The following is an 18,268-nucleotide window of genomic DNA, read 5'->3' on the forward strand; positions in this document are numbered from 1 at the left end:
TACATTTTTCTATAATTTCTAAATGTGACTTACTTCTAATAACAAGAGGATAATAAAGTGTAAATATTTTGTTTAACTTTGTATTTTAATGAGATTTAGACGAGTGATTTAAAAGGCACTACATTTGTGCGTTGTAATCATTTTTATATCCTACATTTTGTGTATCACAGTGCACAATCTATCACATTTTTATAATTATCATTTATATCTCTTGAAAATTATTTAAAATATATAGCAGTACAAAGGCTTATATAATACTCTTGTTGTATATAGCTTTGGACTCATCTGATATGTTTTGTTAGTAATAATGTACTTATTTCCGAAGATTTCTATAAGGAAGCATTCAAATAGTGAAATGTAAATTTTTGGCTTATTTTTGAAAATATAACATGTAAGTAAAAATTAAACTTTTACAAATTTTCAGGTTTTTATGTAAAATATATGAACATTAAAATCAAAATCTAGCATCATCCTCTTTTATAGGGTCGAGGCACTAGGATTATAGAATAATAACAATTAACAATCACTCAAGCAAAAAGCTTATGTTCAGAATATATGTAACGTAGATAGAAGAAATATATTATTTTTACTGTATTTAAGGAACGATTTTTTTTGTTAATTAACTTTCGTGACACTTAAATAACCCTATGCTTTTAACTAGCAATCCTGATCTTGAATAAATAGCATTAAAGCATATAAAATTATTTACATTCTTAAGCATACCTGATACCTCTACATGTTTCACATACAATTGACTTTTTGTTCGGGTATTCCAGACTTCTACGATCCATTTCTTCATCGACCCAGCCGAGTAAACGATTCTTCAAATATAAAATTGTATCTTGACGCACTACGCCTTCTTGAAAGAATTCTTTTAGTATAATAACGATTCCATTGTCATTATCACGACTAGCATCACCGAGCGGCCTCTTATGTTTCATATAATTAAAAACAAACTTAACAATTTGTACTATTAAATCTTCATCTGGGCTTAGTAGCCTAAGTCTCGCGATATCTTCGGGGATCAGTTGTGACAGTACATTGAAGGACACTGTCATTAAATTCGCGTATACATCTTGGCTCAGATTTTCAAGCATAAGCGCCACGTTTTCAGCCCCCGATGCACTTACTCTAACCAGTAGAGAACCGATCCTCAATATTTCACCAGGATGTATGCCAACTAGAGTAGCATCCTCTTCAACCTCACCAAGACTGCTGACAGCCGTCGTTGTAGGTACGATACGCGTTGGTACATTATTAGCAGTTAGTGTAGCTGGACCAAGATTCTCAAACAGCTGTGCACGACCATCCTTCCCTAGGTTATACAACTCTGAGGGGTTAAACTTATGTTGGGCATTCAAGTTCACCTGTCCATCAGATGTCATGGATATTCTTAGTTTGTGCTGATTAACGTCTTTGTTTATTCTTAGCACATCAGCGAAGTACTGATCCTTATCCATAATGTTTTGAATGCCTCTGATGACTTCAGTGTTACCTTGTATTGCACCTTGTACTCTCCTTGATTCAGCACTGATTTTGTCGAACATTTTCCTAGAAATAATAATTATTTCAGATTTATTACAGTGTAATTAAGAGAAAGCACTTTTAACGTTTTGGCCACTATGGTCATTCCATACCGTTTTGCCCAGGTTACTAGTTTTAGGAGGTCAGATAGGATATCTCCATGTAAAACACTGGTACTTAGTCTGGAAGCCTTCCGAAAATGCAAAAGGCTAGGCCGATAACCATCGCCACATTCGTGTATAATGACGGGTTAACTAGCTCAATTAAGAGTCTAACCTCTTTACTAAACGTCCTGAATCTATTCAGCCATTTGATTAAACAGCTATATTTTGTAAAATATAGCGATGTTTACAAAACAGCCGCATAGCGGCCGTGGCCGCAGCACGCTCGCTGTCATTGACAGACAGTTCCACTCGAACCAACTTACTGACTGACAATATACCGGGTATATTTATTTTAATACGACTTTTCTTGTACTTGAAACTGCTCTGATATTCACAACTGAGGCAGAGGTTAAGCAATATTTCACAGGTTACGGCTAAACATCATTCAGATCGTTGGCGCCGTCTTGTATAAAGGTCACTTGCAGCAGTGGTTCAAAGTCCTCAAATTGAGAAATAAAACAGACACATACTAACATAATCTAAGTTGGCTGGTCTTACCTGTGTCTATTGCTTCTAAGCGTAGACCGATATTCATTGATAGTTCTGGCCTGGGCATCTTCAATAATACTCTGAGCCGTTCGGTTGGAAACCACGGCGTGACAGAAGAATAGCGTGGCTGAAGCGAATTGGAACAGTTCCAATGTCGATGGTTTCTCTCCGTGTTTGCGGTACTAAAATATGATAAATAAACATATAATATAAATTACATATTTGATAAAATGCAGGGATGTTGGGTATAAAAGTAAAACTTAGTGAGCCAGTCGGAAAACAACAGAAACTATATAATAAAAAGAGATTTAAAGTTCGATGCAGTTGTGACGTAATGGCGAATGGTAAGTGACGTCACACGAGATTTTAAACCTCTGTCCATTTTTTTTTCATGACATTAAATAAAAAATACGTATATAATATTTTTCGGACGGACTAACCAGATTTTTACATCACTGATCATAAATTATAGCTATACATTCTGATAAATTTGAATAATTAATTCTAATGATGTCAAATTTCACGTATTTCTTTACGTAGTATGACATCTATCAAAAGGGTTTAAAAGATGGATAGATTGGATAGAAGAGCAGGACAAAAGAAAACATACGTTTTGAGTATCCAATAAACTACCTAATGTACCTACCTACATCATCCCTATTCGTTTTATAGAATTCTGGAATAGTTTTATCATTAAGCTGAATATTTAGGTCAAAATTAAACCGTTTGACTAAACAAGACACGTCGGTCGTGTTTCATTGACAGATTACCTTTAATATTATATGCAGTAGACTGTTGACGACACCTGCTCCGCCAGTCACCATATTCGCATGACGTAGTACTTCCACTGACACAGCTAAAGCTTGTCCCGTCTAAAAATAAATTATTTAAGGCTGAGTACAATGTAAATAGATATTCTATTACTGTCATAGATGTTTGAAGTCAATATTATAGGTTTATAGGAACACATTTATGAATGAATGCCGTTTTAGTATTAGTTTTCATAGCAGTTGCTATGGACTCTTTTAAAATGAGCAACGTTGGCAGTATTCTAAATAATTACTGTCCTTACAGCGCACTTTTCTTACCGTGTTACAGTGTTGAATAAATATAAATGAGACAATTTGTACGGTCATACTAGAAGCTATTCAAACTACTGTATTTCTATAAACTTGGTCTCATTTTGAGTGACTTTTTTGTTTGTTCTTTATGAGTAAATAAACTTACTTTAGTCATGTTAGTACCAGCGGCAGCGGAACGCGATAGGAGTGAACTGGCGGCGCCGGCGGCCAGCCCCACACTGGATGCAGCTATGTTCAGCCAACTGCCGCGAGCTTCTGCATCCGTCGGACTTATACTCTGAAAAAAATGTGAAGGAAAACTCAAAGTCACGATTATCACACTTTAAAGTAGTGAGGAGATACTGTCATACAATTTAGAACGATACATAAATGAGATTTGTTTTAACAAGAAAATCAATTCTATTAGTGTTATAGTTTATAGGTTTCGTGTTAAAATTATCAAAACGATATTAATTAGGGACGGTTATAATTATGGTGATAAGGAAGTACCCTGAAGCATTCCACCTCTGTTTAGAGTTTAATAATTTGTATAAGGTTGTAAATTAAAAAAAAAATCATTCATCAAAACGTTTTACAATATTGAGGGACATAAAAACTGGAAGTTGGATATGATTAAATAAAATTTCATAGTTATTGTTCTTAGCTGACTGTGTCATAAGCTAGTGAAAAATCAACAAGTTCACAAGAATTTTTGATTTTTTCTATAGAACCGATTAATGTATAATTCAGCTTACTTGTTCATGGACGCTTCGATCATGTAGGTGTAATGAAGATCGTACTAAGCCATATAAACCGGTAGCTACGGTTGCAGCCGCGGCTCCTGCCAGTACTACGGGCGCTACGGGAGTGAAAGCTGCTACACCGATCACACCAATGGCTCCTATTGAAGCTACGGTCGTAGCTGTGTCTACGGAACTGAGCACTCTTGCCTTTATACCCAGTGTTGGTGATGGCGCTACTGTAAGTTTTACAGCGAATGCTTCTTCTCCCTGAAATTATTTATATTTTTCATTATTCATTCAATTCATCACTGTTGAAAAAATGTCATTGTCGTTTTTATATTCATGATTCCGAATAAAATATATGCTTTTGGTGGGTCTCAACGCCCACAAGAGACACACACACACATACTTGACAAGAGGAAAAGAAAAATATTATAATAACTGGCTGATAATAAAAAAGTCTTACCTCTATAAGAGTTCCAGTGTACTCTCCATTTTCAGGCACTACAATTACACACTTTGGTAAAGTATTATTTGTTATATACGAATCCCAGTCTTGGTATACCCTCGCATTTTCATCTATGTACACGCGGCATGATTTCACTAAAATCAAAAAAGTTTTAATCTAGATAATTAACATTATCAATACACGACTCGCAAATGTGGCAGGCTGAAGATCACTCATTTTGCCCAATAGTGCGACAAAATATATGAAGGTAACATAAAAAAAAAATAGCAATATAAATAAAAAGATATTGTAACTTACTACCAACAGTAGTAGGTATACACTTCCTCACTCTGAATATGGCCGTGCACCATATATCGCTGTCCGTCTTCTCGTGAAGGTCTAACCAATAGTCTGATGGCTGCAGCTTATAAAACTTCACTGGCTTCGGTCTGGCGCACACCACAAGAAGCACAGACATGACTATATCATCATCATTGTGGGAATATTTACCTGAAACGAAAATACTGTAGACTGTACAAAGGTGAATGGTTCACAAGTAAAATGTTCTCAGTGTTACATTCAATAAGTACATGATATAGAGCGGTAAATAAAATAACAATAATCATAACCATTAATCACTACACAGATTAACACTCTCAGTGACAGATGACACCCAGACAGACATTAATGAAATTTATTTTTGAAACATTTCATTAATGTCATCCAATGTGAATTGAACTTTTGTGAATATGCAGACACAATTTATAACAAAAATGAAAAGATTTGAAAAATCGAAATTAATACGTTTATAAATATCACTCCATACAAATTTTATCAAAACCGGTCCAACCGTTTTTATAGTTGTAAATTGCATTCATCGGGTTTGAAGCAACTTTGAAAATTTCAGCCTGCTAGCTTATCGGGAAGTGTCTCAAAATTGAGTAACAAAAATCCAGCCAGAACGACAAACAAACAAACAAGAAAGTGTGTGTATATAAACGTCGGAAAATATCATTGAATGCTCCTGTTAACCATTACAAACATAAAGAAAAAAGGAGCATTGTAACAAGATGAGTGAGAAATTATGACAAGTGTCACATACTTTGTTCACATAACTTTTCATATACTTTCATGACTTGCTCCTTCTGTCGTGAAGTGTATCCTTCAAGGTGTGCATGTTGGTCGCCAATGACTTCGGTCAACTCCCCTTCACAACTAGGACTGCCAAACAGTGCAAAAGCGACATTTTGTAACAAATAGTTTCTGTTGCTTTTCTCATACCTGAAAGGAAAAAGATATTTGAGTATTTGAATTATTAATTTTTCTTTGAAAAATGGAAAGATGATTATTATTTTTTTTTTTTTTTTAGCCATATTTAAAAGTTATATCAAAATTAAAATTAACTTTTGAATCCAGTGCCGAATACGCGGCGACAGCTCCCGAACAAACCCGAGCGCGTGTGACGTCTTATTGTTATTGTCAAGCTACATAATATATGTATAGTTACCGGCACGGATCTTGAGCGCTCGGCGGAAGAGTGGGGATCGCTTTGCGCATCGTAAAATAAAACGCCAATCAATTGTGCGAACTCGTCGTTTCGAATTTCAACTAATCACAAGTAACGGCTATAACGCGATGCGCTGCGCGCCAATCATTGCGCTTAGTCCGCCCCGCACCTCATTTCATACCGCAAAAGGGACCCAAAAATCACTCACACAGGTGAAGGTCAGCGCTGAAAATCCGTGCCCGTAACTATAATATAGCTATTAAGTTAGCTGACCCAGCAAAAGTTGTTTTGCCAAATATTTTTTTTTCTAGTTGTATGTATTTTTAATGCCATATTATAAAAAAAATAAAAACAAGCAATTTCGTAAAACAAACAAAATATTTTTTTTAGTAAGAGCAGCCCTTATCACTCAGGGGTATGTAAAATAGATGTTGTTCTATTCTCAGACCTACCCAATATGTATACAAAATTTCATAAAAATCGGTCGAACCGTGTCGGAGGAGTAACTAACATCGTGACACGGGAATTTTATAGATTAGATAATAGCTGTAAACGTTGCACTGTCATGAAATTACTTCAACATTATGACGTCCCAAGTATGGGCACTCGTGGTGTGTTCACAGTCACGTAATGTAACACGAAATTAAATGAATTTTGAATCACATAATAATATAATACAGTGTCAATTCCATTATTTTTTCCGTTTTTTACGTTACATATTAATAAAATTAATAATTTTTATTTTAATAAAAAAAAATATCAATTGTCCATTGTTTAGGTTTAGTATAATGTATCCGTCACAGTATAATAGAAATCCTTGTATTTTATTTAAAAATATTTTATTTTGAAATTAAAAACAATTATGATATATTAATAACATAAAAGTTCTGTTCATTTATATTCTCCATTTACACAATAAGTTAAATAATAAACTTATGTTTAATAAGTTGAAGTAAAGCACTTTAGACAATTCACGATTAATTATTATCCTTTTGTGCATAAATTCTATAAAATCTAAGCTCTTTACACTTATCTTTCAATGTTTAATTATTGAGATAAAAATATTTGTATAAGAATTACTTATTTAAAACCTTATTGTAAAGCATTAGAGTTTAAAATTGTAGAGCAAATTTGCATTTTAAAATGATGACTAACCATTGTGCTTGCTCATTTGTTTGAATAGATAGATAATAAAATAGATATGTACAGCATGGGAAAAATAAGCAAGTTAACAAAGTTATGATGAAGTAAAATTCAAGAATTGAATTTCATTAGTACCAGTGTTGTCATCATGCTTAGCTGACATAGAATGGAATGACATGTTTTATTATTTTAGCTTAAGTAATAATGTTTTGTGTGATTGGTATTTACCTGATTTCAGTACAATTGAACATAAATTTAACACAGCGTGCCTAAGGTCTATCCGTACTTTTCTGTTTGACAACAATGAATAAGTGGATTTATTTCCATAAAGTTTATTTTTCTACTCTTTCACAATAAGATGATTCAACACTCTTTGTGTGTTAAATAGTTACTGCTTCATTGATACTTAATAAAAAGAAAATATAAAACATTACTCACTTAACCCAGTCACAATCACCTAGATTTTCATAATATTCCTGTTGTATTTGTACGGGTGACAGTTGTACCATGGCTTCTTCGGCTAGCTCAGCATGCCCGTTGCCATTGTGTAAGTATTCTGATTCCAGCTGTGTTTCAATAGTGCCGACTTGCAACAACCCTGATTTTTCTGCCGCCATCCTAACCTATAAAAACACAGTAAAATTATTGCATCATTATGCAAAAATGTTATCTTGTTTATAATTTACATTAACATATTTTATAAAAATGAAAATAGGGTACGGAATTATGTTCTAATTTGTCTTTTAACGACCTCTAGTCATTGAAATTAGAATTTTTTACTTGCCTTACAATAATTAAAATAAGATATTACATAAATAGAGAAGAATTATTATTATATACTTCTTAATTCAATTTGGTATATATATTTTCGGTCAATAAATTATTACAATTGTAGAAAGACGAACATTAGTGTTTTGTTGTATTAGTTTATTTTTTCATTAATTTTGTTTAAATTTTCATTGAATGGGAATGGGAAACATGACCTAATAGGTAACAACAATAACACTGCTCACTCACCTAGACAAAAAAACACTATTTTCACCAAAAAGGCAAGCACTACTCGCTTTAAATAATCTTTGATCACAATCAAAGTTACACGAGTAAAATCCTCGATATTAAACAATCAAGTTATAATTAGTAATTATCAAATACGTCGTTAAAAGCAGTATGCTTGACTTGAAGTGTATTTTGTTTTGACATAATGAAATGACGTTATAATTTTCCATTGTGACGTTTTCTATCAAACGTCAAAATGAAGAACGCACGCAAGACTGTTGGTTTTAATTATAAATTGATGAACTGTTAGTCTTTTAATCGTATAAATGGCACGACTATATTATCCAGAACTAAATTCAATTCAAACCGGTTGTAGTATAATCATTTTTATAACACTTGTACCTATTCAGTATTCAATAGTAAAATGTTTTATTGCCTTTCATTTTAAATGTTACACTTTGGTACGATAAGACACAAATAAAAGTGGTTTGAATAATATGCGTGTAATAGAGAAAACTAGTAAGAAAAATGATGTTTTTTATAAAATTTTGCTGTTGGTCACCCTAAAACTACAACATTGCTTTTGTCTATGACCGGTACCTTTTCTTGAAACGTGGTTTTAAAGAGGGCTAGGCTTACAAGCAGTTGTATGTATCTGCAGTTCCTTTCTTCATTCGAGAAAGAACCAGTGTTCTTAGTGGGTGTCAGTTCTTTCAAAGAAAAAGGGTAAGTAATGATTTACTTTAAAAGAGTTGATTTCTGTATAAATGCATGGCCTTATAACTTACAATAGATATACCATATAGTCTAAACAATATATAAATAGACTGTTTCATGAACAGTAGTGCCGCCTGCAGGATTTGTTATGTAACTAGGCTACTGGTAGGTATATTGCTCGGACTTATAATATTGCGTACGCGCACCGCATCCAGTTTGGATACCACAGTTGCGCTTGTATGATCTCATTGGATTAGTAATGTTACCTTTTCAATGAATTTTCGATCTTATTTCAATAGGATATAGAAGTATATTTGTTTGGCTAGATTTTTAATTGTTAGTATCCTACTGTGGTAGCACCTATGCCTGGTTATTGCTTACAATTGTCTGTAATCTTAGATTATTTTGTGTTTTCGTTAATTCCTTACAAATCTAGGCCGTCTCGTCTTGTTAACATAGCGCTCTATTGAATTGTGTGTGATCTAATTTATATCTGTGTTTCGCAAATAAAACTGTCAGTCAACGTTAGGTTGTGGTTAATGAGTAAACGAAGCGCTACTATTTATGTGATATGAAACCAATCAATCAAAGACTTCCCAGATTGGATTAATCAAAAGATGAATACAGTGTCTATAATTCTAACTACTGTTGTGTGTGTCAATTGAAAACAAACCATACCGCTTTGGAATAAGCCTTCAAATTGCTAGCTCAAGTCACTCATCTGTTTTTTATATACCTACCTAAGTATTTAGGCACGATTTAATATTATAACTCAAACTGAAATATTAGCACAATGAGTTTGTATAATTGGATATCTTTTGATCGTAATGATTGCACTGGTAATCAGTGGACAGATAGGTAGGTGTGTGCTATGCTGATTACATTACTTCAAGATAAAAAAAAACGTCTTATTTTGCGCTTGCATTTGTGTGATTAGTAGAAAGCTGCTGATATTATTTACTTTGATCCATACACTTTAAAGTTTTTTTAACAACATCTTCTGTTTTCCAAATTGCGTGACAAACTACTCGACTGATTTAGTAACTGGTGCAGAGAGTATGCTATTTGCATATTTTGAACTCAAACACAATGTCAAAACAGAACTTAGACAATGATGCTTCCTCTGAATGAAGTCCATATAAAGATTGTGTGCGAAAGATCGGTTTTAGCAATAAGGCCGCCCATTGTGGCTGTTTGTCTTCGAAAACAAATTTCCACGGCCAAGAATGTAATACTTGTGTTACGGAGGGCTCCTCAAACATTTAATTCACATCCACAAATACATCCACACCCAGGACAAGCATTCGTGGATCATACAAATAATTGTCCTAAACGGGGATCGAATCCGCGACACGTTGCATACAGTGGTTACCCTAACAACTCGGTCATTTAGCTATTTGTCTTTATCGAATCATGAATTTATGTGGTGTGCTGTATAGAATATCCTATCTATCTGTGTAACCATAATCTTTTGTCAGATCATACAAATAAATTTGAACTAATCGACATTCACGTTCATGCACTTAGTTCATCGCTGTTAAGGGACTTTTCATACTGATATTTACAGCTCTATTCAGCTCATGTCCATAGAAAACAAAGATCTTTGATGAAGATATATACACTTCGAATCAGCTAGAACATACGACCCGTACGCTGAATAGAGCTGAGAAAATGTGAGTAATCCCTAATTCTCATGCTGTCTCCGTCACTTCAAGGAGTCTACCCAATACACCGTTCCATACCATGACCGTGCTATGACCGTGTCAGGCAAAAAAATATTATTTGTATTATAAAGTATGAGACCATGCCCACTAGCCCGTTCCGTTACGACCAGCATCGTCGCTTTTTTAATACAGATAATACTTTTTTGGATGACACGTTCATAGTACGGTCATGGTATGGGACGGTGTAGTGGGTAGACTCCTTTACGGTGTTGAGCAAAGACGAGTTGCTAAGTTGCATGCAAACGCACTCTCAGGTTTATCATAGAATAGAACACTCAATGAATCTCTAGTAGCTTTAAGGTCATTAGAGCTTAATTTCTAATTTGGTTTCAAGATGGCGAACAACAATCAGCGAATGGAAATGTCTGCAGTAGAAATACAGCAAGAGTATTATGAAGCGATTGGGGATGCTGATTGGGAGCTGTAAGTATCATTACTGTAGCTCTACAGTAAGTGGTTAATAATAATATGCAATCGCTCACCAAAATGACTTGACCTCTATACCTATTAACAGCTTACTAAATTATGTTCAGTTTCTGGAAAAGTCACCGAGCTCTTCGTCGTGAAGTGAGTTTCTTAAAATGATAAGGTTGTGGAAGCGTGACGGCTCTACACACGGCGTAGAGCGGCATCTCTCTTTCACACCGCACCTTTCTTAGTACAGATAGAAGAAAACATTTATATAATGCCATTAACAATTGCAGATATAAAAGGGCAGATAGAAAATATCTTTTACAAAAGGTAGCAGTCGCGATTTGTGGGCCACCAACCAAGGAAGGCAATCTTGTGGACGGCGTGGAAGAAGTAAATGGTCGACTGACACTCCAAGGTTACGAGAAACGTGATGAAGAAACATGTCTAAACGTATTCAACAAGATATTAGATCAAGGTATTTATAAAAATGAGTTTGTGTCTAAAGTTGCACCTTTGTAATCGCTATATCTGGCTGAATTAAGTCATAGATCATTATTCAGCATCTTAAGAATAGTATAGAATATAATCATTTATTTGCCATTAACATGTGTAGGTATACATACATACACACGCAGGTGCATGCATATTGGATGATAGAGCAATTAGGTAGGTATGTGCTTAAAAACATGTTTGCCACTTGCCATGGCATGTTTTTTTTTGTTTTGTTTATAGTTATAATTATGAGTCTACAAAATTGAAAGTAATATAAATATAAAAAAAAGAAAAATTAAACATTTCCTTAAAATGAAAAAAAAAAATCATCGAGAAACTCTTTAACATTATAGTATGCTCTCTGCAAAGGCTCTTTGTATTAAAAACTATTTGAGAGAAAGACTAACTAGCTTTATCGGCGACTTCGTTCCTGTAGAATTAAACAAGAATCACTGGTTATTTATAAAATAAAGTATTCTTAGATATAAGCCGGTAGAAACAGGCAGATAGAAGACAGGCGGACAGACAAAACTTAAAAAAAATATTAATTTTGGTCTACGTAGGTACGTGTAATTTTACCTATCTACCTACTCGTTACGATTTAGGTATAATAGATAGTACTCCAATGGTACCAGACAGCTTGTTTAACCCATATACATGCGTCATGGCTACTGTTATGGCTATAACCAACAAAGTAGCGACAAATAAAGCGAATATTACGCATCCAGTACCTAGGTACTAAACCACTGATAACAATTTATACTAAGTAAACATGTCTTATGAATAAATAGATAATACACGCATAACTTTATTTAGAGAAGGAATTCGTTTGGACGTAATGACGATTTAAAAGAAATTTAAGAGGAATAAAGCAAGTAAAAGTAACGATAAGGGTGAAAATTACAAAGAAACTTATTTGACGGGATTGTTGAGGTTAAGGGAAAGTGCGCCAGTACTTGTAGTGAAGTACTCCTATATCCGTTTTCGTGATTTTTTTGTGGTCCTGCCTGGCCTGCTTGGTCAGAACTCACAAAGTCAAAAAGTTACACCTTATAGCATACCATTAAATTGATGTCTAAATACCATTAATATGAAGACAAAGATCAAAAGACGCAAGTGGATGCAAGTCCATTGTCTCCATACAAAGAAAATCTTTGTTTCAGCCAAATATTCATTCAATGGTCAAAACTTGGTAATATCTGTTCTACGGATAGTATGTGTTATTCCAAGCCAAGAAGTACCAATATGGAAAATTACTCCAAAAGACTATTGGTTGAATCTACATAAGAAGAAAGGAGATTCAGTTCACATTTTAGTATTTCACGTGTTCAGCGTAAGGAAGTGCATTTCTATGAAACCTGAAGGTGAGACATTATATATATTTTTATATAGATATATCTGAGTTAATATTATATCGGTAAGTTTGCAGTATTCAAGCGGTCCCATTCGAAGTTCTTTCCAAAGTCCCTGACCGTCATCGCGTCACCACCATTTACAAAGTATTAATTACTCGCATCTATGAAGGACCACATAGTAGAAAACAGGGACAACTTTTTTTTATAATTGCATATCCCAGTCTTCGGCCTACTGGAGGCCGGGAACCGGATTAACCTCTAAAAAGTAAAAAACTGTTTCAAATTGTCCCTTTCCCTTTAGTAGGCTTTGTAACCCTATGCAGGTTTATATACAAAAAACATTCCGTATTTTTGGACCTTGAATCTATGCTGCCAACCAACTAATTCGTGGCTATGATACTTATTTCAGTGAAAGGTTGTAGAGTATACATAGATCATGACGGAAGGGTCTATGAAAATTGGACGGCTTATTTATCAGAGAACAAGCTGCCGAAATGTGTCATGGTGGTCCCCCAAAATGGAGAATATTCCGGTGTCATAAAAGCGGTCAGTACTACTCGTATCTAATGATAATTTTGTAAACAACGTAAACATGTGGGATTTGTTTGTGTTCTGTGATAATTTATTTAAAACGTTGTCTGCAGGGTGAAGAAATACCTCATGTGCAGCTTTCTGTGATTGCGTCGCCAGAACTGGGTCCCAAGGCGGTGATTATTAACACTGCTGATAATTTGAGTACAGGTAAAGATTTTACAAAAAATTATGGTAAAATCTTGTCCCAAAAGCACTGGAAAAATGGAGTATGGACTAAGAAACATTAAGTTTTAGATGAGCAAGGTGGTTTTTTTTGGTACTTAGTTTTTGTTCTTTGGCTTTAATTTTCTTATTTAACTCAGTTTGAAAATTTCATATTCCATTCTTCGGTACAGCACAACAGAATACCAGAAACACCATTGTTACAAATCGATTAATGTTCGAAATGAAACTACTTTTACGGATTTTATCGCGGTTTAATGTTTGATTTTAGTTCCCGACGTTTCGACACCTTTGCAGGTATCATGATCACACAAATCCGTAAAAGTAGTTTCATTTCAATGTCTAACATTCGCGTAAACCTAAGAAACCTCGATTAATGTTCATTTTGTTTTTTCTACAGTGGCCAACATTGGTGCTCTAGTCAGTATTGTGGGATCTGTGTTCGCTGCCCCCGCTGTAGCTCCTGTGATGGTTACCGGGGCTATAGGCGTTGGGGTTGTGACTGGAGTGTATGGTATAGCTCGATCGATCACGAATTTGGTTGATAGAGCTCAACATGATCAGGTTTGTATTTGGATATCATTTGTTTTTTTTAGGAATTATGGTACTCAAAACGAACAAAGAATAAGTCCTTCCACAAATTTAAAAGAAAAAGCCGATTTTCATTTGCCTAGTTTTTGCGGAGAGTAGTGATCCGATTGATCTATCTATAGGATAGTAAACTATACTATAGGATAGGATTCACAAGTGCCTGTTCAGTAACTCGCAGTTGTGCACCTATGCCACGATAAACGAGCTTTCGCAGTATACGCTTAAGCCGTCTCACCTATTTTTGTAGAGATTAATTGTTTTACTAATATTTCAGACTATTTACTTGTCGAATTCAGAAGCTCGTTCAAGCTGGATTAATATACTGGTATCGTCAGTTGGCTTATCCTTTGCCACGGCTGGGAAATTATTGACCTGGGTGGCTTCGTCAGGCAGGAACGTTAAGGTAAAACATAAATAATAATACCATCAATATTGAGGATAGTTCAAATAGTGCAACTTTAGCTCTTCGTTCTATTCACTTAGGTAGCTCGTGGCTTAACACGCTCGGCCCGTGGATGGGTGACCATTTATTCCGAGCCTTGCCATAATGAGATCCTCCGTGTCTCGGAAGGCACGTTCAATTGTCGGTCTCGACCGTTATTCATACTATTTTGACAGTCGTCAAGTTTAGTCAGAAGATAAAAAGTCTGAAAACCAGTCCGACTTAGGGTTTCCGCGTATGCCGTTGCCGTATCGTGTAACTTATCTTGAATTTTTCTTTCAGATTCTTATGTGTGCATTGGACTTTTTGAAGTTTACTAATCTTGCTACTGGGATCATTGGAGTAGCGAATGGATTGGGCGACATGATATACAACGTAAGTGTCCACGACTCAATACGGTAGATTATTTTTCATTTAGTGTATATTTGTTTTAGACGGAAAAAAATGGTACGCCCTTCGATACCCATGTTTCAGGAAGTCTGAATTCGTTAAAAGAATAAATATTTATTATTTTTTAATATAAGCACATTTTTACCCTTATTTACACATATTTCATAGTAGGAAGATTTATGACAACGACTGGTCTGTTGGTCTGGTGGTTAGTGGTCCTAACTGCTGTACCGGAGGTCGTAGGTTCGATACGCACCAAGGAGTAATAATTATGTAATGAGCACGATCATTTGTTCTGTGTCTAGCTTTAATTTATATAAATTAAGTATGTATTTAGAAATATATAAGTATGTTTCTCAGTTGCCTAGGTCTCATAATACAAAGCTTTATTTGATTTGAAACTAGATGGCGTTGTGCGAAAATTTGTGGTATGCTATTTTATCATCTTAATTACTGTTTTTTAGTACGTCAAATATGGTGAAACTCCGACAAGAACAGAACTTTTCCAATTCACGACGTCTGCCTTGTTCCTTGGCATTGGAGTGATGTCAAATCAAACAGCGCAAGAAATTGTGCAAGACGCACAAGCTAACAAAATAAATGAGATCAGAGATTCACTAGCGAGCAACAACAAAAGGTAATTCGATAATGATTCTTCGCTCTTTAGTATATTTATTATCTTAATAAACTAAAAAAATATGGTTTTTGCTTTATGCACTCAATATTGTATCCCTGATAGAAACGACAATATCTAATTATAAAATCTATGGTACCCGAAGTGAGATAAATTGAGGATTTCATAATAAAAGGTCTAGAATAGGCTACTAAACAGGTATATGACCTTTCTTAAAGATACCTTTTCATTTTCTTAGGAAAATATTCGACAAAGTAACAGCTGAAACTCGCAGAGTCAAGGGCACCATTGAAGGCAACACAGAAGTCATAAGGGCTCTTAAAAAAATTGAAAACAAGGATGACTTCTTTGGTAAACTAAGAAGAGTTAATAAGTCGGTAAATAAGAACAAAGTGAGGATATCACTGTCAGCAGATGGAAAAGTGATGGTGAACAACCAACACACAGTATCTCTTTCAAAGATATACCATATGGGAGAGGAAGGTCGAAACCAACTTTTTGCTAAATATGGACCCGCAAAGGTAACAACAAAAAACGCTCCCACAAGAATTTATTCGTCGCGCACTGTAGGCGGCAACTCCAGCGTTACTGTCAAAGAGTTGGCATGTTCCATCCGACCAGAAGAAATTATGAAAATTACAGCATTTTTAATTCATTTGAGTAAGGCGGACCAAGATGTTATTTTAGAGTTACTTTCTAACATAAGTGAAGTTTTGCATGATGGTTTTTTACTTCTGTGTGCAGAACTTATCGCCTGTCTTGCACCAGCAGAAATTGAATACATAGACTCAGTTTTTCCTGACTGGAAAGTAAGAGTTGTGTTATTTGTTTTTCAATACTTGAAATCAAAGCTTCACTACGATGAAGAAGACAGTGAGTTCATGTCCATACTTAAACAGTACATACGTGAAGGCAGAATAAGCAGAGAAAAGTTACTAAGACTGAAGGAAAAGTTAATCAACTTTTTCTCTGAATTAAAGAAAAGCGATAGCTTAAAAAACATGTATTCTAATGTTAATGACATTCTGAGGAAAAATCTTATGAACTTCAAAATTCTGCGGTCTGAGCAAAATCTACATCTGGGACCTCACGTCATATTGATTAAACAAGACACGCTTGATAATTTCGGAACAAGACTAGCACACTTGTCCCAAGAAAAATGTGATTTATTTATAGAATTGTGTTTCTCAATAATATCAGCTTTGAGCAAGGACCAAGTGTTACGATTGAGGTTTTTGAACCCAGACGAGGATGTAGTTATGAAGGTGTCGCAATTTTTGCTTGAAAAGTTCGAATATTACATGGCATGCAGAGAAAAGATCGATAATATCCTTATCGATTTGGCGAAGTATGATTTAAATGCATGGTGTTACCGCCAGCACGTCAGGGGACATTACACATGTAGCAAATGCAAAGGTATTACATACTGTCAGACATGAAAAGCGATTTAAATTATTATGTATTTCTGTTCTATTTGGTAATGACCAGCCTTAAACAATTTGTTTTTGTTCAGTCTTAAGCATTTTATAATATATTTTATCCTTTATATTATATCTAGTTATAAGTCAAGCAGTAGGTTAGGTATTACGTAGATATTATATTATGACGTCGATAATCGTATCAAAATGTATAATTATTTCATATTGTAATCATTTACTGTTACATGTACACATTATAACTTGGCTGGCGTACTCCCGTGCCCCTAGATAAATTTACAAGTTTTTATACTTTTTTCATATATTTATAAGCAGTAAAGGTGCTATCAGTTAATTACTATGATAAGGCTTGAAAAAAAACACATTTGTAATTTTTTGATACAATAAAGATTATGGCAATATTTACTAACATATAAAATGAAGCTCTTATTTTTTAACTATTGACCTTTTAACTATAAGAATGTTAAAAAACAATGCTTTGTATATGGCTATTTGGGTGACCTAACTATCTGACGGTACGTAGGTATAGTTACCGGCACGGATCTTGAGCGCTCGGCGGAAAAGCGAGGATCACTTTGCGCATCGTAATATAAAACGCCAATCAATCGTGCGTACTCGTCATCTTGAGGTGCATGCAACTGCAGCAAAGAACGAATTTCAACCAATCACGAGTGACGGCTATGACGATATGCGCTGCGCGCCAATCACTGCACTTAGCCCGCCCCGGGCCTCACATCATACCGTAATAGGGACCCAAAAACTGACCTCAGCGCTCAAGATCCGTGCTGGAAACTATACTGCCTGATGGATGGATGAATAGAGCTACACATGAACCGCTAATGTATTGTTTCACGACGTCTATGGGCTCCAGCTACACCATATTATAGTTTCCACCCAATAAAGGCTACTCGTACAATAGTAGAACATACCTAGACAGGCTGATAACAGAAACCCTTCTGTATTACGCCTATCCAGTCAATTTATTTCACCTAGGTGATTTCATCACCATCATCATCATCATCTCAGCCTATAGCCGTCCACTGCTGGACATAGGCCTCAACATACGTTCTCCAGCGCGACCGGTACATTGCCACCTGCATCCAACGAGACCCAGCGGCTTTCACCAAGTCGTCTAGTCCTAGGTGATTTACTAGGGATTAGTTTACATGTTTTTTCTTAGTTGATCGTAAGAAATTAACATCTTAGGTATACTTAAGTCACCTTCGATAGGAACAGGCGGAA

General features: G+C 35.1%; 2 protein-coding genes across 3 annotated transcripts; one reads left to right on the forward strand and one right to left on the reverse strand.

Annotated features, from left to right (window-relative positions):
* Window positions 1-77: 77 nt before the first annotated feature.
* LOC113491951 lies at window positions 78-8,288 on the reverse strand. Its single transcript, XM_026869167.1, has 10 exons — window positions 8,097-8,288; window positions 7,518-7,702; window positions 5,532-5,710; window positions 4,748-4,939; window positions 4,448-4,584; window positions 3,994-4,248; window positions 3,405-3,536; window positions 2,948-3,049; window positions 2,187-2,359; window positions 78-1,551 (listed from the first exon to the last, which is right to left on the reverse strand). Exons 2-10 carry the CDS (start codon window positions 7,694-7,696, stop codon window positions 714-716), a joined length of 2,187 nt encoding a protein of 728 aa, XP_026724968.1. The 5' UTR covers window positions 7,697-7,702; window positions 8,097-8,288; the 3' UTR covers window positions 78-713.
* Window positions 8,289-8,671: 383 nt separating this feature from the next.
* On the forward strand, window positions 8,672-17,444 carry LOC113491950. Of its 2 annotated transcripts, none has more exons than XM_026869165.1 (11): window positions 8,672-8,801; window positions 10,851-10,939; window positions 11,221-11,405; window positions 12,586-12,786; window positions 13,187-13,323; window positions 13,422-13,518; window positions 13,934-14,097; window positions 14,399-14,527; window positions 14,849-14,941; window positions 15,421-15,593; window positions 15,829-17,444. In XM_026869165.1, exons 2-11 carry the CDS (start codon window positions 10,851-10,853, stop codon window positions 17,027-17,029), a joined length of 2,469 nt encoding a protein of 822 aa, XP_026724966.1. In that variant the 5' UTR covers window positions 8,672-8,801; the 3' UTR covers window positions 17,030-17,444. The 2 variants fall into 2 exon arrangements, with proteins under 2 accessions (XP_026724966.1, XP_026724967.1); XM_026869166.1 differs by lacking the exon at window positions 8,672-8,801 and adding an exon at window positions 8,994-10,465.
* The last annotated feature ends 824 nt before the right edge of the window (window positions 17,445-18,268 follow it).

This window comes from Trichoplusia ni, chromosome 3 (genome assembly GCF_003590095.1).
Source record: "Trichoplusia ni isolate ovarian cell line Hi5 chromosome 3, tn1, whole genome shotgun sequence".
Taxonomy (NCBI): domain Eukaryota; kingdom Metazoa; phylum Arthropoda; class Insecta; order Lepidoptera; family Noctuidae; genus Trichoplusia; species Trichoplusia ni.

What these genes read in the sequence shown, in the direction of transcription:
- LOC113491951 (XM_026869167.1), bottom strand. Translation starts at nt 7,696, where the DNA reads ATGGCGGCAGAAAAATCAGGGTTGTTGCAAGTCGGCACTATTGAAACA. An exon ending in TATACCTACTACTGTTGGTA is followed by an intron (nt 4,585 to 4,747) that starts GTAAGTTACAAT and finishes TTTTGATTTTAG; the next exon opens with TGAAATCATGCCGCGTGTAC. An exon ending in TACTGCATATAATATTAAAG is followed by an intron (nt 2,360 to 2,947) that starts GTAATCTGTCAA and finishes ATCATATTTTAG; the next exon opens with TACCGCAAACACGGAGAGAA.
- LOC113491950 (XM_026869165.1), top strand. Translation starts at nt 10,851, where the DNA reads ATGGCGAACAACAATCAGCGAATGGAAATGTCTGCAGTAGAAATACAG. An exon ending in GGGGATGCTGATTGGGAGCT is followed by an intron (nt 10,940 to 11,220) that starts GTAAGTATCATT and finishes TAACAATTGCAG; the next exon opens with ATATAAAAGGGCAGATAGAA. An exon ending in CTAGCGAGCAACAACAAAAG is followed by an intron (nt 15,594 to 15,828) that starts GTAATTCGATAA and finishes TCATTTTCTTAG; the next exon opens with GAAAATATTCGACAAAGTAA.